This window comes from Saimiri boliviensis, chromosome 3 (genome assembly GCF_048565385.1).
Source record: "Saimiri boliviensis isolate mSaiBol1 chromosome 3, mSaiBol1.pri, whole genome shotgun sequence".
Classification (NCBI taxonomy): Eukaryota; Metazoa; Chordata; class Mammalia; order Primates; family Cebidae; genus Saimiri; species Saimiri boliviensis.
In genome coordinates, this window is record NC_133451.1 from 105,437,287 (window position 1) to 105,455,367 (window position 18,081).

Genomic DNA, 18,081 nt, shown 5'->3' on the forward strand with positions numbered 1-18,081 from the left:
TAACAAATAATTCATAGTTTATTTGTATAATGTTTGCAATTATACAAAAAATGTATAACTTATACATTTCAAAATATTTAATAACCAATTGCTAGAGACACCTGTTGGTCACACCAGAACGACTGTAACAACCAGTAATGCTGTACTCATTTCATCCACCTTGTATCAGACCGTGCAATGGGTATCTTTGACTTTTTATACCAAAAAGGAGAAAATACATGTATTTTCATACCTACATGCAACTTTTTAGAAAACATAAGAGACATAAGGTGTTGGAAAGCACCTGGATGCATGTACACTGAAGCCAATACAGTTGTGTTCTTAAGCTATTTATATGTGATGATAAATGCTTTCCTATAAAGTTTACAGTGGTGTTAAAGTGCTGCCATGCCTTGTCCTAATTACCCAGCGGCATGTTTCACATTCCCCAGTGGGCTGTTTTTTTGTTGTTAAATAGCAGTAAGTTAAGAGAGAATAATAATTTCCACATTTTAAGGACCTGTAGTAAATATTTATTGCCTTACTTCCATGTTTTGTAACAGTAAACAACTCTCCCATCTCCCAACCAAAGCTTCCTCCATCTTCTTTTATATACAGTACTGGAAAGGGTAGTGCAGTAGCTGATTGACAACCTACTTCCGTTCTTGTCCTCTAGCACCTCAAGCCAAGGCATCTGTTTTCACCAGAATGGACTTGCTAAAATGCAAATGTGATTATGGTACTCCCTATCAAAATAATTCAACTTTTCTGGATCATCTATAACAAACTTTGCAAGGCAACTAAAAAAAATCTGCTTGCTTGTTTTTTTTTTTTTTCTTTTTTTTTTTTTCCAGCTAATTTTTGGGCTTTGCAAATGGAGACTCCAATTCAATAGGGACAGGGTGGTAGAGTGGTACTTAGGCGCTCTTAAAAGTTTTTACAGGTGAGTCTATCACACAGCCAGGCTGAAGAAAATTCATCCACAGGATGGAGTCCTTACACCATTACAGGGAAGAAGATTATTCAGAAATTGCCACCTGACTGACACTTATTAGCTGCAAGACTTTGGCTTAATTACGTAGGTATTTGAGCTTCACCTGCCTCAGTTTGAATGGGGATAATAGTACAAATGTTACAGCACTATTGTAAGTATTATATATAGTATTAGGTTATTTATCATCCAAACTGCACTATTTAATGCATCCAAATGCACTATTAATAATTACTCCAGGATACTATGATAAACTTGGGCTGTCCCAGACAAACCAGGAGATGTATAATTTGAGATGTATAATTTGAGGCGATGTATTCAAAACCAGGAGATGTATAATTTGAGGAGATGTATTCAATGCATTTTGAATAGTGGATATAACAGGAGCTCAGTAAGTCACTTTCATTTTTATCATAATTCACATTTGCTCCTCTGCTCTGCTGGAAGCTATAGCAAACCAAGTTCATGGCACAAGGCACACAAATGATGTTTGTGACATGCTCTAACCAAGATCCTGAGTGTTTGTCTATCACTACCTTTCTCTACATATACTTGATACTTTCACCCTTGATTTGTTTTGTTTTGTTTTATTTTTTATTTCTATAGATTTTTAGGGAACAGGTGGTGTTTGGTTACATGAGCAAGTTTTTAGTGGTGATTTCTGAGATTTTGGTACATCCATCACCCGGGCAGTATACACTGCCCAATTTGTAATCTTTATCCCTCAGCCCCCTCCACCCTTTTCCCCAAGTCCCCAATTCCACTGTATCATTCTATACCTTTACATCCTCATATCTTAGCTTCCACTTATGAGTGAGAACATACGATGTTTGGTTTTCCATTCCTGAGTTTCTTCACTTAGAATAATGGTCTCCAATTCCATCCAGGTTGCTACGAATGCCATTATTTTGCTCCTTGTTTATGGCTGGATATTGGTGAATGGTGTGTGTGTGTGTGTGTGTGTGTGTGTGTGTGTGTGTGTAACAATTTTTTAATCTACTTGTTGATTGATGGGCATTTGGGGTGGTGCCATATTGTTTGCAATTGCAAATTATGCTGCTGTAAACATGTGTGTGCAAGCATCTTTTTCGTATAATGACATCTTTTCCTTTGGGTAGATACCCAGCAGTCTCCCTTGATATTTTGTATAAGCCTTTATATTCCTTTCCTTTTTTTCCTCTACCACTTTAGCTCATCTCTTTTTAGGTCCCAGACAAGGAATGCAAAAGAGGCCCCCTTGCAATACATTTTGAAAAACTAAAAGCTACATATCAAGCTAAAATACTGTTAAGTATCTCCTACTTTGACAGCTAAATCATGACAGGTCCAAAATTAGACTTCCCGGAATCCTTGGAGTTGCACACAGGACTTTGATGAGGGCAACGCCAGTCCTAGGGGCCTACAAACAGCCCCTCTTCTACTTCTATCCCTAATGATCTGGGTGACAGGAGCATCACATGTAAGGGTGTGGACACCTCAACCTGTACATATTCAAGCTCTGTTCATCTCCCACTTTTACCTTCTTTAGCAAACAACTCGAAAGGTGTGTATCATATACCTGTTGCTACTGTAACAAATTACTATGACACCAATGGCTTGAAACCACAAATTTATTCCTTTTTAGTTTTGGAAATTAGTCTTACAGGACTAAAACCAAGATGTTGGCATTGCTGATTCCTTCTGGAGGCTCTAGTTGAGAATCCCTTTCTTTGCCTTTTGCAGCTTCTAAAGCTGCATTCTTGGATCATTGGCCCCTTCCTCCATCTCCAAAGCCAGCAGCATAGCATCTTCTCTCCTCTTTGACTTCTGTCTTGCTCTTGTAAAGACCCCAGTGATTACATAGAGCCTGTTTGGATAATCCAGAATAATCTCCTCATCTCAATTTTTAAAAACATAATCACATCTAGAGTTCCCTTTTGCCAAATTAGGTAGCATTTACAGGTTTCAGATATTAGGATGTGGATATATGTGGGGGCCATCATTCTGCCTCCCAAAGGGTGTGCAAACCAATGAATACTTGAGAGGATGAATCCAAGGAAGAAGTGTGAGTGAGCACTGGAGCCACACTTGGAAACACTTAGGCAGGGATTCTGGTAATTGATGAGCTGTGGGGTCATGTGAGCATGTCCTCTTGGCCCTCAGGATTCTTTGCCCTGCACAGCCAGAGGAGGTCCCTCTAAAGCTGAGGACCCAGGGCAGGGTCCTTTCTTAGGGAGGGGCCTCAGTACATATCCTTTCTCCTGCTGATCTGGCAACCTCTGCCTGTTACCTGTTCTCTTGATCTACCTACAGGACTGTCAGAGGAAAGCATGTTAGCAAATTGTTTTACTCTATTAAAAGTTCTTTTTCTCTTATTTTCATTTCTGCCTTTTGCTTGTCATGAAAGAGCCCCATTCCACACCCACTCATTGTTTTTAACCATCCTCCCTGGCTTTCCCTTCCTTTGAATCTCTAATTCTATCCTTCCGCCACCTCTTCAGTGTTCTTAAAATACACAAGATTTCACCTGCTTGCTGTGTGTGTGTGTTTTTTTTTTTAATATGCTATCCAGCTAGCAAGTTATTCCTGAATCCTACAACATCGTTAACTCATTCCTCTTATACTTCTTTTTCAGTTCTAAATTTTCCTCCAGCGTTTGAAGCCTGAAGATTTTCTTCTATAATCTAATTTAAAATCACTTTACTTGGTCTACTTGTATACTCTGTCTTTATATTTTGCTAGATGTTGGCCATTTAAAATAATGTTTCCATACTTTTATAATGTATATAGAAGAATTTTTACATTTAAAAAAATCTCTGAACTTTGATCTATGTTTTTACATAGTCTCATTAATGCATGGAAAGTTTAAGGAATCATCTGTGATTAAGATCTGACATGGTTTTGAGAGCTATGAATTATTTCACAAGAAGGTTTTGTAGGTTTTTTTCCTTAATGAAATATTATATATTCCTAAGGCTCTGATGAAAAGAAAATTTGTCCATTTAAATTTGATTTTAAACTTACATAATTTCAGTGATTTTAAAAATCGGCGAGTCTAATAATGTTACATTACACTAGTGTGTGCTCCATTAGGGTACATGTGTCTGTCTTATTTATCACTGAAGCTCAGTGATAGCCTAGCTACCAGTGTTTGTATTTTAGTAAATAACTGAGTAAATGAATGTGACAATTAATGATAGAATTTCAAAATGGCTTTAAAAAATGATATAAAGATATAAGCCATGCTGCCTCAATCACAACACTGAAATACAGACTTTTAAATTTTCAGTCAAATTTGTAGTCTCTCCTAGACTATTCTGCTATGAGTAATAAATTATTTCACTAAGGGTGCTAACTAAACTGTGTATATTCAAGATAACCATGGTCTGTTTAAATAGTTTATGAATGATAAATACATCTCTGTAAAATAGATATTATTTTATAGAGATGCTATATATAGTGATAATTCCATATGTTATAGAATTATATAGATACTGAGATCCCAAATAAGATCTCTTTAACACACTGTTAGCTGATGAGAAATGTGACTCTTTGGTACTGAAATGAAGACAGGAAATAAGGAAAATATTTCTTCCTTAGCCCTTTTTCCTCATTGCTTTAGGAATTTTGCATGGGACTTGGTTCACTGCAATTTTCTCTAGTTTTATAATGGTAAATATATGTATAATTTTTTCAGTATGTAAATATTTTATATGGCTTCACAATGTCAAAGGTTTAGTTCTGAGTGTTCTCTATTTTACAAATGATTGAAAATGTCTTTTTTTATTGCTTGTCCTCAGAATGGCTTTACTCCTTTATATATGGCTGCCCAAGAGAATCACATTGATGTTGTAAAATATTTGCTGGAAAATGGAGCTAATCAGAGCACTGCTACAGAGGTAAGACTGTCAGCCCTAACATCTTGAATTCTTTGGTCTTAATGTCCATGTTCTTTATATCAGGCTGCAAATAATCTCCATTGCTTTGTCTAAAATATGTTAGGAATGTTCATGTTACTATTATAATCTCAACAGTGGCTGTGAACAAATGACTCAGGCTTGTGCACAGAGTTCCATCAGTTTATGCCTTCATTTTGGATTCATTTCTATTTATTGTTATATAAAATCAGACTTCCATCAATTTTCCGTCCTCTAGTTTTTTGGGAACTTTGTACCATTCTAAAGTTTGATTACAGTAAATTTGACTCATCTCTTTTCACCAATATTTTATCTTTGTTAGGATCCAATATAATTTCTTAAAGGAAAAATATTTTACCATCAGAAATAATTCATAAGTATCTGTGTTAAAACAGTTTTATGAAGAATGTTGCAAGAAAAACCACTGTACCTTATTGAAGCACAAATTATGACACATGGTTGTGTGACTGATTATGAGAACAACTGAACAGAATGTCCCAAATCAGTGTAGTTTTAAAAAGTTTCAGGACATCTGGACATAAGAAGTGGGAGTGGGCAGGGACCCTTAGAACATCAGTTTTCTTTCCTAAGCATGCCCACCTAATAAGTTGAAACTGCTTTGTATTTTCCTTCTCATTTTTGCCTAGGCAGATTAAGAAGCAAGTTCAATGACTATCTAGGGCAGTGTTTTCAAGTGATGCTCCAGAAGCCCTTGTGCTTGGGGTCACTGGAAGGTTGGGAATGGGCGATGTGGAAGAGGAGAAGAAGCGAGCTCCTTGGAGACATGCCTCTCCCCACTTCTTTCAACCAGAGGATAACAGCGTGGTTTTTTCTATTTCATATTTTGTGTACCCACTGATAAAATTTCAAAACTCCTGGCCTGAAGTGGAAGATAATTGGTGGATGCTTGTTACCCAGAAACTATCTTAAGATAATTTGTAATGTCTAATATGTCTTCCTTTCTGGACAATTAAGTCATTAGCACGTGAAATCCCTTATATGCTGTGTTAGAAGGAGAGGTCATTAAAATTTAATAAATGTCTTTCAAGTCCCTTTGGGAGAAAACTTTTTATGGAGCCAATTGCAAAAACTTGCTGACAGCTTGTTCTCATTAGTTTTTTTTTTTTTAAACCCAAGAAATCACTATTAATGAGACCATGTTTCCTACTTATGACTGGAAAACACAACTACCCAGTATGAAACGTTTGAGTTCTCTATTCAATACACGCAGATATTATACTCTTGCCACTTGGATATGGTGTGATTTTTATGATTTGGGACATTTTTTCCCCCTCAGACACCAGTTCTACCCAAGAGTAACATGTGAATATCTTCAGGCAGAGCTCAGGTAACAATATGAGACCGCATCTTTGCATCAGGGCCTCTGAAAAATATATCAAAATAAGGAAATCTATATTTGTTTTATTTGGTTTTGATTTCTTTGAAAGCAGAATCATTTACCAGATGAAACCTTTTACTCTAGAGTGCTTTTATTTACCAAATAGACTTACAGTTTCTAGTGTAGGGTTTAGGATAACTTGGCTTGCTGGCATTCCCAGCTGTCTCATGGCTCCTGGCTCCTTTGATCTAGATCACTCACTGTAGCATTTCCCATTTGGTTCCAAAAATACCTTTCTATGTACATTGCATTGGTAGAGGCCACATTACACTCTGTTCCCAGAAAGTTAAAATCTTCTCTGATTCCACAAAGAATGTGTCTTTTGCAAATAAATCATGTGAGGTTTTGAATTTTAGCTTAGACACATTATGTACCTATTATTTGTTTCATTTTAGAAAATTGTTTAGATAACTAAAGTAACTTTTCTCCTATTGAATATGTAAACTTGATTGGACTCTCATTGCTTGCACTAATGGTTATTAAAAAACACACATATGGATGAATCTTTACATATTCCTTTTTAGTGTATCATTCTGTAAAAAAAAAAAAATAATGTTTTTACAGGGCTGTATGGTTGATTGCCATTTGATGTCCTGTGTTATATTGCTAAATACCTTCTACAGTCTTATGCACACATGTGTGACTATGCCTAAAGAAGGCATTTTCCCTGAATTGGTTGGTAGATAATTTGCAAAAATTAATGACTAATCAAGACATTATGATCACTTTAAAACCAAGTGATTGTGAGATTATTCAATGTGGCAATGAAATTCATGATTGAGAAGAAATAATTAAAATTTGAAAATTTTCCATAACTATAGCACTTAGCATTGGTAAATAAAATACGAAAAATGAACGTACTGAATTTTAATACGGATTTCCTTTCAGTTGTGCTAATTGAACAAATCATTCCAAATGTTTAGCCTTATCCCATGAAGTACAGATTAAAATAAAATCTACTCGGTGAAGATTCAAGGTTAAATTCTCAGAAGGGAATTCTCAGTCTCTCTAGTATCATTTTTATACAGTATTTCTCTACTCTCTTTCTTCTTCCTAAATGCTACCAAAATTAAAGACCTAAAACTTTTTAATGACATTTTGTTTTATGAGCAAATGCCTCATTTCTAAGAAAAAAGTTAATTTCACACTCTTTTAATATAAACTACCACAGTGCTGCAGGATGTAATACATTTAAATATGTATGTGATAATGAGTCTGTGCTTTTCTCATTCACAGAGCATTTAATTTGTGCCAAAGAAAGTTCTAAATTCAGGATACTATTTTTCATCTTAAGATACTACATGCTTTACTCTTTCATTCTGTTGAGTAATGTGTTGTGTTTAAAATTCAGTTATTATTAAAAAAATATTGCTGGTACTGCATACATGATACAATACACTTGAGGAAATTTTTTTTTCCTCAGAAGTCTGCAGTTACTTAAAAAAATTATTCTTGGAAAAAAATTGAGTAGTTTAATTATAGTAAATTACCATCATCTCTAGAATGCAGTCCCAGGTTCAAGCGATTCTTCTGCCTCAGCTTCCCAAGTAGCTGGGATTACAGGTACAAGCTACCACGTCTAGCTTTTCTTTCTTTCTTTTTTTTTTTTCTTTTGGTATTTTTAGGGGAGATGGGTTTTCACCATGTTGTCCAGGCTCGTCTCAAACTCCTGACCTCAGGTGATCCACCCACCTCAGCCTTAACAAACTGCTGGGATTACAGATGTGAACCACTGCACCTAGCCTAGAATGCAAGTCTTTAAATTTACCATACAATTGCCCTCATTTTTTTCTCTATGTGAATGGAAACTTCTAACTTTCAGACTTGTTTTCCAACTTCTGTGGATTAAGGGTGGTTTTTTTCTTTCACATAAATGGAGCCAAAAATATATTATTTTTCTTAATGTACTTGTCACCTTTCCAGGAACTGAATACATGTTTCTAGAGAGAAAAAATATAGCTTTCCAAGTTTTCTAGCATGATTATCTATTGCTAAGTTTTCTCTGCCTTTTCACTTTCCATGCTACTATATTTTAAGTTCTGACTTTTTAAGTTTAGAATTGAAAAACAGTTTTTTTACATTATCTAGCACATGTAATTTTATATCTAAATTGTTTAAATAATATAAAATTCAATTATTAAGAGCATAATTAATAAATTAGCCTAATTTGCCAAAGATTTTAGATATATTGTTCCCTAAGCTTCCAAAATTGAATTGGTAATAGACAACTCCATTCATAGGGATTGTTTCCCTAACCATTCAGAGATATTTAGTAACCTGCTGAATCAATCATATATTTTACTTCCCTGTCTCGGTTACCATATCTTTGATTCCCAGTCAGACTTGGTCTCCATTCTTTCTGCTCTTCCCACTTTTCTGCTTAACCTACAGAGGCATTATTTAAGATTGGTTCTCACTTTTATTTTTCAATTGCAATCATACATTTAAGCATATCCTGTATGTAGTATGTTTTGTTAAGGAATGCAGATGTTTTTCAAAATGCATAGAATAGAATTAGAAGAGTCTGATTAAACTGTTCCATAATATGATGAATAACTGCTTATACTCTGCTTCTAATCTTCCCAGTAATCTTTTATCCTTTTGCTTGTCAATATTGATCATTAAAAATTGGAGCCATTATTGCTTAGAACTAAATCTCTAGCATCTGAAGATGTTAACAGACAATTTTTATCTTCTATTTTACCAGGATGGCTTTACTCCTCTAGCTGTGGCGCTCCAGCAAGGACACAACCAGGCAGTGGCCATCCTCCTAGAGAATGACACCAAAGGGAAAGTGAGGCTGCCAGCTCTGCATATTGCTGCTAGGAAAGACGACACCAAATCTGCCGCACTCCTGCTCCAGAATGACCACAATGCTGACGTACAATCCAAGGTAAAAGCTGAACACATTGTGGAAAGGAACTCTTTGGCTGCCAGATTCCTCCTCGGGGATGATAAAGAAGTGGGCCATGGTGATAATGCAAAATTATTTCTGGTCATAAAAAGAGACAAATGACTTTCAGAGGTATTTCAGAAAGAAGGGGACCTCTAAAAAAATTAAATGCAAGATAATGTTTTTTAAAGATGAGATTGAGCTTTTTAGAAATCTGCTTATTCTGTTTATAGTCATAAATAACAGAATTTTTTTAAAAAAATTGTATTATGTAGTGCTTGGGGACATCTTTCAGTAGAATGCATTTTGGCATGTTGGAACAGTATACCCAATTGCAGTGAGCAGATGGACTATTTCCGTAATTTTGCATTGTGTAATATCTTCCCTCTTTCTCCCAAACAACACTGCTTCAGATGATGGTGAATAGGACAACTGAGGTACAGTATTGTGGTTATACCAAAATTTACCTTTTCTTTATTTATTTTTACTTTTTGCCCAGTTAGAATAAATGCTCACTAATTTCTACTAATGATTAGAAGTTCCATTAATGGGAAATTAATTTGGAAACGTTTCCCATCATGAAGGCAAACTGATAATTCAAAGATATTTAATGTAACATATATTTAAAGCATTATTTTTATCAGCAAAACTATTTAAATAGTTTATTAGAGCATGAAATGAAACTCTTTCTTAACATATATTTTAGTAAGTGAGCTTTACTATTAACTTATTGCAGAGCAGAGATATAATTTTATTTCCTTAATGAGAATTCTCAGGTTAGAGCTTTAAGGAAGTAAAAATTTGGGAGGTTCCTTTGGCACTGAGTTTTGTCTTTTTATCTTTTTTTCTTTTTATCTTTTTTTTTTTTCTGCATGCTCCTTTTCTTTACCACATTGTAAATAATCAATGATGATATTGAGCATATCAAGAAAAAACTAATTGCTTTTTCCTGTAAGTCTTAAAATATTTGTATAGGATCATATATTTTCCACATTCCAAAATAAGTCACATCAATCAATGAGAACATTAAGTTCAGAAGCCTCTCAGTGTGGTGTGTTGGTATATGTATGTATTTAGTAGTCTCTCCTCGGCATTGCTACAGAGAGGCACTAACACAAACATTGTTGAAGTATGTTACACAAGTTAACCTCTACTTCAAGACAAGTGACTATTTATTCAGGTCTATTATTGCTTTGCTGAGGGGATTCTTTAGACTATCATCTTGTTTGATGACTAGATTGTGGACCTCTGAGCATTATCACAGAGTATACTTGAATTATTTCTGTTATTTCTTTGGTTTCATATCTTTGCGTGGAACTTAGGTCAGAGACAATAGCAAAACGCCCAGCTGCTTGGTGAACTTGTTCACAATCGGACCCATACAATCTGATAGCTTAATAACTGGTTTCAATACCTTTAATTTCTTAGATGCTTTTTGGTGATTATTTAAGATACATTTTTGAAAGCAATATTGGCTCTAAACACTGTGAAAGCAGGAGTTTAGGTGGATTTTTACTGAGTTATACATATTTCCTTGAAGACCGTAGAGTAAAAAGAAGAGAAACCCCTTCATCTAATCCTGTAGAAATGTGAACTGTACCTCCTAAACTTTATGTTAATCAGGGAAGAGTTCCTCTGAAGGACTGATACCAGTTTTGTGCTGATCCAAGATTCACAGCCTGGGTATCATTATGAATGATCAGTGAGGCTGTATTAGACAATTAGGTAGTTTATTTTTGCCAATGATATTACTATATTTAAATACTTAGAAAATGATTCACTCAGAAGTCAGTGTGTTTTTCTGAAACTAAATCGTAACATCAGTAATAGACACACACTCAGGATATGTCTGGGTGACAGGAAATATCAAGATAAAAATAAAACAAATTTAGTCAATTATTTCCTAAAATATAAAAATTTGACATTTTAAAAAATAACAGCCAGATTGAGGACTGATTTTTCCTCCATTTTGACATGAATATTGATATGATGTAAATGTAAAATAAAAATTTCTTGACTACAATTAGGGTATTTGGATTAACAGTTACTGTTCTTATTTTGTGTCCTGCTTTTCTCTAAGGAATCATTTGTAGCTAATGTTGCTATAGAAATAGCACAAATTTTCATTACATAAGGTATCTGAATACTTATTTAAAGTGCTTTTAAAACAAAGTCACCAAAGCCTATGTATCTACTCAATAGAAATAAATGGTTGCAATTTTGAAAATATTTCTTAAAAACAATACAGTAAACATCATAGTTCAAGTAAAAGAGAGCAGTATCAAGTAACCCCAAAACTGCAGAATAACAGTTTCTATTTTTCCCATAATCTTTTGTTAAGTGGTGAAAATTATGGAGAGTAAGAAAAACTATCAGATCTTTTTGTACTTTAATGAGTTAATATGCTTCAAAAAAAAAGAGTTAATATGCTCCTATTGTGAAAATGGCAACAATTTTCAACTAGATTTTCATTAGAAAAAGAAAGAAAAGGAAATTTTTTTTTATTTGATATTTTCAGAATTATTACATGTTGAGAGTAAACAGTTCTGTAATGCCCATGTAGGTGATTTAACCTGGTTGGTTAAACTACATTTTATTGTATTGATAAAATTTAATTCACATTCAGAATTGGAGTGAGTTGAACTTTTTTCTTTCTTTTATATGCCTATTGATGTCAAGCATATTGTTTAATTTTTGTTTTTTAATTATTTTAGAATGATAACAATCTTACTACATAGTTGTAAAATGGTTTAGGAATATCATGATAGTGTGTAAATGACGTGGAACAAATTCTATATCCTCTGTAAGAATGTTTCAACATATTTTCATGGTTATGAAATTATAATGCCAATCAATACTGCTTTTTTAAAACAAAAATAAAACAAAAACACTGGTTTTGAATATTTCTCTGAAAAGACATTCAAAAAATTTTTATTGATACATTAATTCTATGGCTGAAACATTATATTGTTTAATCATATTCTGGTTTTCTTTAATATGCAAAACTAACTTAAGAAACATTGTTTTGTAAAATAACGAATCTCATAAATAGATAAATATTTAAGGTAACTAAAAATAGTGTTGCCAATAAATATAGGATATTTATTTACCTCTTTATATATTTAGTTATGTATCACCTTATAACATTAAGATTTAAGATCTTACTAAAGCATTTATTATTGCTCATATATTAGGCAGACAGTTAGTTACCATGTGACTTTCTTCACTAATACAATGACTGCAACAAAGAAAAGTGAAGCGCTGTACTGACTAGCATATCTTTGCTTTCGTAGAGTGGTTTTACCCCTTTGCACATAGCTGCACACTATGGAAATGTCAACGTGGCAACTCTTCTTCTAAACCGGGGAGCCGCTGTGGACTTCACAGCCAGGGTATGGATTAAAATAGTTTCATAATGGGGGAGGGGAGGGGGGGTGGGGAGGTGGGAAGAGATAGCATGGGGAGAAATCACAGATACAGGTGAGGGGACAGAAGGCAGCAAACCACACTGCCATGTGTGTACCTATGCAACAATCTTGCATGTTCATCACATGTACCCCAAAACCTAAAATGCAATTAAAAAAAAATAGTTTCTCATTCTACATAGCAGTAAATGAGTATTTTAACAAAGAAAAAAAAAAGAGACAAAACACCAATGCCTTTCTCAATGGTTTTCTTTCTTTTTCCTTACCTGGGTCTAGGCTAGAGATATTAGATTTTCCTTTTTTTTTTTTCTTTAAATTACCTGAAGTCATCTTGGCTTAAGCAGAAAATAAGCATGTTGTAAACTCATGCACAAATCATTTCCAATAGTTAGGGATGACATTAATTCTGACTAGTATAAATAGTTATATTTAACAATCATGCCATGAATCCTGATAAGTCATGTTAATAAATAGTTAAACTCTTAAAATGTTAAGTATAAAATATAGAAGTAGCATGATATGTGATGATTGTAGGGCACACAATTTGATAGGGAATTGTTTTCAATGAATTGAGAGTTTGTTCACATGAAGTCTTATTAAAATACATAAAAGGTGTTATGTTGTTACATGTTTCATGGTACGCTTTTATTAGAAAGAATTCACTTACATGGTAATTGTAATAAATCAGTATAGTTAATATACAGTTAATGCAGAATATGAATATTCCTGAATGGTTTTGCCTAGATTTTCCTCTAAGGTTTTTATGGTGTTAGGTCTGATGTTTAAGTCTTTAATCCATCTGGAGTTAATTTTGGTGTAAGGTGTCAGGAAGGGGTCCTGTTTCTGCTTTCTGCACATGGCTAGCCAGTTTTCCCAACACCATTTATTAAACAGGGAGTCCTCTCCCCATTGCTTGTTTTTGTCAGGTTTGTCGAAGATCAGATGGTTGTGGGTATGTTGTTTTTCCTGTGAGGCCTCTGTTCTGTTCCATTGGTCTATATCTCTGTTTCGGTACCAGTACCATGCTGTTTTGATTACTGTAGCCTTGTAGTATAGTTTGAAGTCCGGTAGTGTGATGCCTCCTGCTTTGTTCTTTTTGCTTAGCGTTGACTTGGCTATGCGGGCTCTCTTTTGGTTCCATATGAAGTTTAAGGTGTTTTTTTCCAGTTCTGTGAAGAAGGTCATTGGTAGCTTGATGGGAATAGCGTTGAATCTGTAAATTACTTTGGGCAGTATGGCCATTGGACCTAATCAAACTCCACAGCTTCTGCACGGCAAAAGAAACAGTCAGTAGAGTGAATCGGCAACCAACAGAATGGGAAAAAATTTTTGCAGCCTACCCATCTGACAAGGGGCTGATATCCAGAATTTACAAAGAACTAAAGCAGATCTACAAGAAAAAAACAAACAAGCCCATTCAAAAATGGGCAAAGGACATGAACAGGTACTTTACAAAAGAAGACATACAGGAGGCCAACAAACATATGAAAAAATGCTCATCATCACTGGTCATCAGAGAAATGCAAATCAAAACCACATTAAGATACCATCTCACACCAGTTAGAATGGCGATCATTAAAAAATCTGGAGACAACAGATGCTGGAGAGGATGTGGAGAAATAGGAACACTTTTACACTGTTGGTGGGAATGTAAATTAGTTCAACCATTGTGGAAGACAGTGTGGCGATTCCTCAAGGACCTAAAAATAGAAATCCCATTTGACCCAGCAATCCCATTACTGGGTATATATCCAAAGGATTATAAATCATTCTACTACAAGGACACGTGCACACGAATGTTCATTGCAGCACTGTTTACAATAGCAAAGACCTGGAACCAACCCAAATGCCCAACGATGATAGACTGGATAGGGAAAATGTGGTACATATACACCATGGAATATTACGCAGCCATCAAAAACGATGAGTTCATGTCCTTTGTAGGGACATGGATGAACCTGGAAACCATCATTCTCAGCAAACTGACACAAGAGCAGAAAATCAAACACCGTATATTCTCACTCATAGGCGGGTGCTGAACAATGAGAACACAAGGACACAGGGAGGGGAGCACTACACACTGGGGTCCGTTGGGGGGAAATGGGGGAGGGGCGGGGGGTAGGGAAGTGGGAAGAGATAGCATGGGGAGAAATGACAGATACAGGTGAGGGGACGGAAGGCAGCAAAGCACACTGCCATGTGTGTACCTATGCAACAATCTTGCATGTTCATCACATGTACCCCAAAACCTAAAATGCAATAAAATAAAATAAAATTAAAAAAAAAAAAAGAATATGAATATTCAAAAATGATGACACAAAAAATCAGGTACATATTCTTGCCATAATGACATGTGATAGCTAATAAAATAAATAAATATAATTTATATCCATAATGTTTTTGTACTAAGAAGTCATCTGCACTGAAACTATGTTGTGCTATTTTCAAACTGTTTTTCTTTCTGAATTATTCTGAAGGAGATGTTTGTTTGTTGTTGTTGTTTAGAGACAGGGTCTGGCTCTGTTGCCCAGGATGGAGTGCAGGGGCATGATCATGGCTCACTGAAGGCCTGAACCCATGGGCTCAAGTAATCCTCCTGACTCAGCCTCCTGAGTAGCTAGGACTACAGGCACACACTACTGTACCTGGATAATTAAAAAAAATTTTTTTTCTTTTCGTAGCAACAAGGTCTTATTATGTTGCTCAGGCTGGTCTCAAACTCCTGGCTTCAAGTAATCCTCCCACCTCAGCTTCCCAAAGTGCTGGGATTACAGGCATGAGCCACCATGCCCAATTTGAAGGAGATAAATCATTTTTATATTGGATATTAATATAAATATTTGTATTCTATTTTTAAGCATCATAAAACTTACTATTTCAGACTCTTTAAGCACATGGATGTTATAGAAAGACTTTATACTAGGGCTCTATCTTAGGTAGATTTTAATTTGTTGTTTCTACTACGCTAAAGTGTTCCCTTTGTCACTTGACTGTAGCATGTACATTCAGTACATATTTTGTAGTTATTGACTAACTTAGTTATGTGGTTTCATTCCATTTTTCATTCTCTAATTATATTGTTTTGTGGTTCATGTGTTTTCTTGTTCCTTAAAAATCAAAGTCAGAATAGAAACTGTGGATCAAATTACCACATAGGTCACAACCTCCTTTGTGGCCTTTAACACAAAGGCATCACCATTGTGCCCTATCATACCCAACAGCTTTTGTTTGGTCTTTCTGTGATATAGAATGGAATCACTCCTCTGCATGTGGCTTCCAAAAGGGGAAATACAAACATGGTGAAGCTCTTACTGGATCGAGGCGGTCAGATCGATGCCAAAACTAGGGTGAGTATCTCTGTTCTTTCAATTTTCTACCATTATTATTTCTTTCAATCCTCATAGAAGGCACCTCAAGACACCAGGTCATAAGCGGAGTCATTGTGTTTTCAAGGAAATAGCTTTATTGCAATTGATTTAAATCTCATGCAGTATTTAAAGGGCTTATATCATAAAGTGAAATTAATATTTGCTCATAAGTTTCCAGAGAAGCAAAATGTTGGCTCCTCAGTGAGATGGTTTTTCAAGTTTTTCCTTATTGATTATCTGGGAACAAAAATCAAAGACTGGGCTTACACAACTAAGTTCGGGGTAGTTATAAGTATCAGGAACCCAAACTAATTACCTTACATTAAGCTTGAGAATGTGGCTTTTACTTAAAATATTTTAATACATGTTTACAATCTTTTGATTGTAACTATTCAATTCCTAATTCATTTTTCTTAAATGGCTATGCTATACTGACCTGAGCAGGGGATTTGCTATTATGTAGAAAAGCACACAGTTTGTATACTAGACCTTTATTTATGTTATTTTGGTAGAAGTGCTATACTTCATTTGTTTCAAACTTAAGTAAAATATCATTTCAAGTTTGCAATACACTGCAAATAGATAATAAGATAGGCAGTAGAATGCAGCTGCTAAAAGTGCAGAATGAGGGCAAACTGCCTAATTTCAAATCCTACCTTTTACTATTAATAAATTATATTATATTGGCAATTTTTCTTACCTTCTCTGAACTTAGGCTAATAATAACACACCTCATAAAGTTGTGTGAGAATTAACTCTTAGCTATGTTATTTACCTTTTTATGAAAAAGTGGAGTAAATTACATAGCTCTTTATGATATTTGACAATATTACTGACATTAAACAATATGTAGTTAATTGCTTAAACATGTAAGGAGTATTTCAGTATTAATTCTCTGGAGTAGATTTGGTTAATCACAGACTTCAACAAGCTTCACATATGCCTATAATCCAAAAACGTTAATATTGGTGTAAAAAGTCTATCAAAGATGACAAATAGAATATGTCTCTTGCAGTATTTAACTTCACTTTATTTAATTCTGAGACTTCATGTTTTTATAGTCCCAGCAGTAAAGATCAAACCTAGTTTCCTTGTAAATCTGAAGACTAGCAAACACTTTTGTTTAATAAACTTTGTCATCTGTAAGCTTCCAGGATCTATACAGTCCCAGACTATAAATTATGGTTTTTAATGACCTCAGGAAACCTTGCTTTCTTAATCTCACTTCTCTAAAGCTTTTGGTCCAGAATGGCTACATCACCTCACCTAGGAGAGGTTTGCATTCTGTCAAATCTCTGTTGCGATGTCCAGTGTCTTTGCATCAGAATTTTATGTCGTATCTACTTTTTTCTTGGTAGGCATGTGTTTTTCCTTACCATACTATAAGTATACAGAATTTGGAACAGTATGCGTTATGCTGCATGGTTTGCTTACCTGTTTGTTATATTTAAAGGAATGAGTTTTTGCACATTGCTGTAGTACTAACATCATCACTAACATCACCAATGCTAGTATTATTTCTTCCTATATGCTGCCTTTATGAGATTACTGCTGGCAAGAAAGCATTTTGGAAATGCAAAAAAATTTTATCTTGCCCAATGTCTTAGGAATGTACATTGCTTTTATTAATGCTTTTTGGAGTATTCATTCATTATTGAAGCAGTTGATTTCATTCTTATTAATCACCACAATAATTACTTAATAAAAGTACTCTAATTTATGTGGCTTACAGACATTTGGGTATACAATTAAAAGGTCTAACTCCAACTCTAATTTATGTGGCTTACAGACATTTGGGTATACAATTAAAAGGTCTAACTCCAAATAGTCGGTGTATCTTCATAAAAAGAGTACTAAGAAATGAAGAGTAATGGATTCTTATACTAGTTCTGTGATTAACTAATTAAACTTGAGCAAGTTAACAATCAAATGTAAGCCCTGGTTTCTTTTATGAAGGGAATATTTGGGCCATATTTTATATAGTGCAGCCTTTAGATACAGCAAATAAATAAATTTCATTCAAGGATCTAAAAAGAATACAATAGGTTTTCTAATTATATACATTGTATAAACATTCCATTCATTTATTTCTTAAATAAATAACTATTGAGTTCCTGCTTGGTGCGGTGA

General features: G+C 34.6%; 1 protein-coding gene across 50 annotated transcripts in view; it reads left to right on the forward strand.

Annotated features, from left to right (window-relative positions):
- Window positions 1-18,081, forward strand: part of ANK2 (ankyrin 2) — a 699,003-nt gene that overhangs the window by 537,940 nt on the left and 142,982 nt on the right. For 32 of the 50 annotated variants that reach the window (XM_074396581.1, XM_074396584.1, XM_074396585.1 and 29 more), the window contains 5 exons: window positions 4,750-4,848; window positions 8,973-9,158; window positions 9,572-9,595; window positions 12,452-12,550; window positions 15,832-15,930. In XM_074396581.1, coding sequence (XP_074252682.1) covers window positions 4,750-4,848; window positions 8,973-9,158; window positions 9,572-9,595; window positions 12,452-12,550; window positions 15,832-15,930 — 507 coding nt within the window. The remainder of the gene's footprint in view (window positions 1-4,749; window positions 4,849-8,972; window positions 9,159-9,571; window positions 9,596-12,451; window positions 12,551-15,831; window positions 15,931-18,081) is intronic. The other 18 variants (XM_074396618.1, XM_074396589.1, XM_074396606.1 and 15 more) reach the window with 1 other exon arrangement.